Genomic DNA, 3,104 nt, shown 5'->3' on the forward strand with positions numbered 1-3,104 from the left:
AAGGAAATCATCAGAAGCAAGCAGGTGTTCTTCAAACTGCTAACATGAATTGTCTATGCCATGCTACGATGTGGGATTCAGAAAAAGATGTTGAAATGTCTGAAAGGTCGGACACAGGCGAGAGCGTATCGGGAGACGGAGACCAACCAGACCTCCCTCATCCTTGGCCCTATCTCAGAGAAAAATTGAGCTTTCAATTCCTATAGTGACATCTGGCTGTTTTTTTTTAAAGGTTACTTTATACTTTTATACTTTAAGTTGTTTTGGGAGCGCATACTTTTTCACTTTTACTTGAGTAAAGAGGTCAAGTTGATACTTCAACTGTTACCGGAGTGTTTTTAAACTGCAGTATCTATACTTCTACTGAAGTAACAAGTTACACATGAATGCTATTTTCTAACTTACCTGTGCTTAACTTTGCTCAGCATGCCTTTCGCCTCTTCATAAGTCACACCAATCAAAGACTCCTTGTTGATGGCGATGAGCTGATCTCCTGGCCTCAGACGACCATCCTGCACACAGAGACAAGCTCTTTATATCCCTCATGGGGAGAATGATCACAGGGGCCCTCGTTTCCTTTGATGGATCATTCTGTTAAAGCGGATTTCTAAACATTTGTTGGCAGTGCCGGCTCTGGACACGCAGCAAGAAAAATATATGAAACCTCTGATGTAGGTGTTCATACAGAGTATTTTTCTCCTTTCAGTGTTTTCAGTTATGTTGCTATTTATTCAGAGAAGAAGGATCTTTAAAGTAGAGATCAGCTTAGATGTATTGCTTTTAATTTAGCTTCACTGTATTTGTTTGTTTTAATGACCAAAAACATGCTGACAAGAAACAGGCCGAGTCTGGTCAAAAAATTGTCTGTTTCAAACTAGTTCAAATAAAATCCCAGACAGATACCCTAACTTTAGTAGAAGGAGAAATGCAGCATCTGTCAGTCATTTTAGTTGGAAAAGGAACATTTTCTTAATAATCATAAAAAGAGGATCTTTTGTTTGCATCCCAACTGGTTCAGTGTTTGAGCTTTTTGTTGCACAACAGCCAAAAACCAACAGAAGGTTTTGAGTCCAAAATCTGTATTTACCTGTGTTCTAAACATCTGATACCTGATGAAAAAATATTCCTATCTACAAATATTTCTTTCTCTTTTTCTAAAAGATGTGTGACACATGTCGTAAAGAGGCCTTGGTGTGTTTTATAAAAAAAAACAAAAAAAAACATATGTTTTATATATGTTGCATTTTTGGCCTGGATAACAAAGACACATTTTGTAAAAACATCTGCAGACAAAAATCAAACACTGTCCTTCTCTTCAGAAAATGGATTTTTCCATGCCGTGCCCATTTGATCAAAATTGTTCTCCATTTTGCTTCATAACATCCAGATGGTTTTGGTTGTGAGTTTCTACAATCAGTCAATACATTTTTTTTTTCATGAGACTTCTTCCACTGAGATGCCTGTAAATATTAAGGGAATCTGTAAAAGGACCATGGCAGTTTTTTTAATGTTTACATTTTGATCAGGTGATTAGGAAAAAAAGCACCTTCAAAATAATCAGACAAAAGATTTTGTCCATGTTTGCTTTACTTGAGAGAGGAGATCATCCTATATATTTCATTCAGGCTGACATCTCTCACAGTTGATCATGCAAAACCAGCTCTCTTGTGTCTACAGTTCATATAAGTGCGTTGCTGCATAATCCCTCTGCTGACTCATCACATGGAAAGTCACATCCCATGAGATGTTAGCTTACATCAGATGACACAAGCTATTAAGAGTTGACATTTAGAGGAAAGGGGCAACCTGCTTTCCACAGGCAGGAAGATGAGACAAAGGAAAGTTTCTAGTAGCTGTTCTTGTACAGCATGCTCCAGAAAAAAAGCACTCAGTGAGTTTGAGGGACTAAATGGATGAGTGTTCTGTGCAGGTTTTACTTGTTTCTGTCTGTACAGCTGGAGCTGAGAGATTTTGAATTTGTAGGTCAGAGGAAGAAAATGCTGTGAATGGAATCTAAATCTCCGCTGCACTATGAAGCTTAGATTTACTGATTTAAAGGAGTCATGTGGCATCCTTTCTGTACAAACAAAACAAAAAGCTTTTTAAGAAGTGAGACAAGCCGAAACCCCAAGACAGTTACAGTCAAAAGAGGATCATAGTTTTAAAAGCAAAGGTGATCAGTGATGAGAAGCTACAGACTAATGAATGTTATGGCTGTAAAGTTAGCATCGGAGACAAAGATGAAGATCTGAACAGAGATGGTTTTGAGGTTTTTTAGCGATGGTGAAACTGAACGTTTTCTGGCAGTCAGTAGGCTAAGTGATCGTGTTTTAATAGTGACTGCAGCAAGGATGGAGTGTGAGTCTGCAAGATGGTGCCTTGATAATTACAAGTGACAAATTCTAGAAAGAAAACTAATAAGAAGACCTGATGTTCAAAAGGTTGACGAGTCTTTAAACGTGTCCAAACATGTTTATACAGCCAGAGCAGATCTTCACAAAAGGAGCAAAGAGATTTGCTTTTGCAGTTTAACAGGCAGTGCATGCAAAACTCATTTGTGTGTTTGACTTCATCATTATGTTGATCCTATTCTAATAACCAAACGTTGCAAAACATGTATGGTGGAGGATATTCAAGTTAAAGGTTTCCACAGCAAAGCCATTTTCCAAAACTGAAACTCAACTGTAGCTACAGTTTTTGCATCTTTTTTAGTATTTCTGAGAGTCGGTTGTAACCAACATTAGAACAATATCAATAAAGAAAAAGTCGATGGGCACAAATGAATGCAGCAAGACGGTGGACAAGCTTAATACATTTTAACCAAAACAAAACAATAAACATCGATGAAATAAAATACTCTGGGATGTTTATATAAGAGCAGAATATCAAAAATTCATGCAAAGAGATGTGTGTGTGTGTATGTGTGGCCATGTCTTTAATACCTGGTGGGGACAATTTCCCCACCAGGCTACATATGCTACATTTTGGGGACTCATAGGTACTTGTGGGGACCAACAACTGGTCCCCACAAGGAAAGTTTCTCTTCTTGGGGTGGGGATTAGGTTTAGGACTAAGGTGTGAATTGAGTTTAGGTTAGGTTTAGG

General features: G+C 38.0%; 1 protein-coding gene across 1 annotated transcript in view; it reads right to left on the bottom strand.

Moving 5' to 3' along the window:
* The window catches only part of LOC107100970 (syntaxin-binding protein 4-like), a 158,732-nt gene that overhangs the window by 49,938 nt on the left and 105,690 nt on the right, over positions 1–3,104 (bottom strand). The window contains exon 8 of the mRNA XM_015399683.1: positions 406–512. Coding sequence (XP_015255169.1) covers positions 406–512 — 107 coding nt within the window. The remainder of the gene's footprint in view (positions 1–405; positions 513–3,104) is intronic.

The sequence above is a fragment of the Cyprinodon variegatus genome, unplaced genomic scaffold (assembly GCF_000732505.1).
Source record: "Cyprinodon variegatus isolate N-32 unplaced genomic scaffold, C_variegatus-1.0 Scaffold1038, whole genome shotgun sequence".
Taxonomy (NCBI): domain Eukaryota; kingdom Metazoa; phylum Chordata; class Actinopteri; order Cyprinodontiformes; family Cyprinodontidae; genus Cyprinodon; species Cyprinodon variegatus.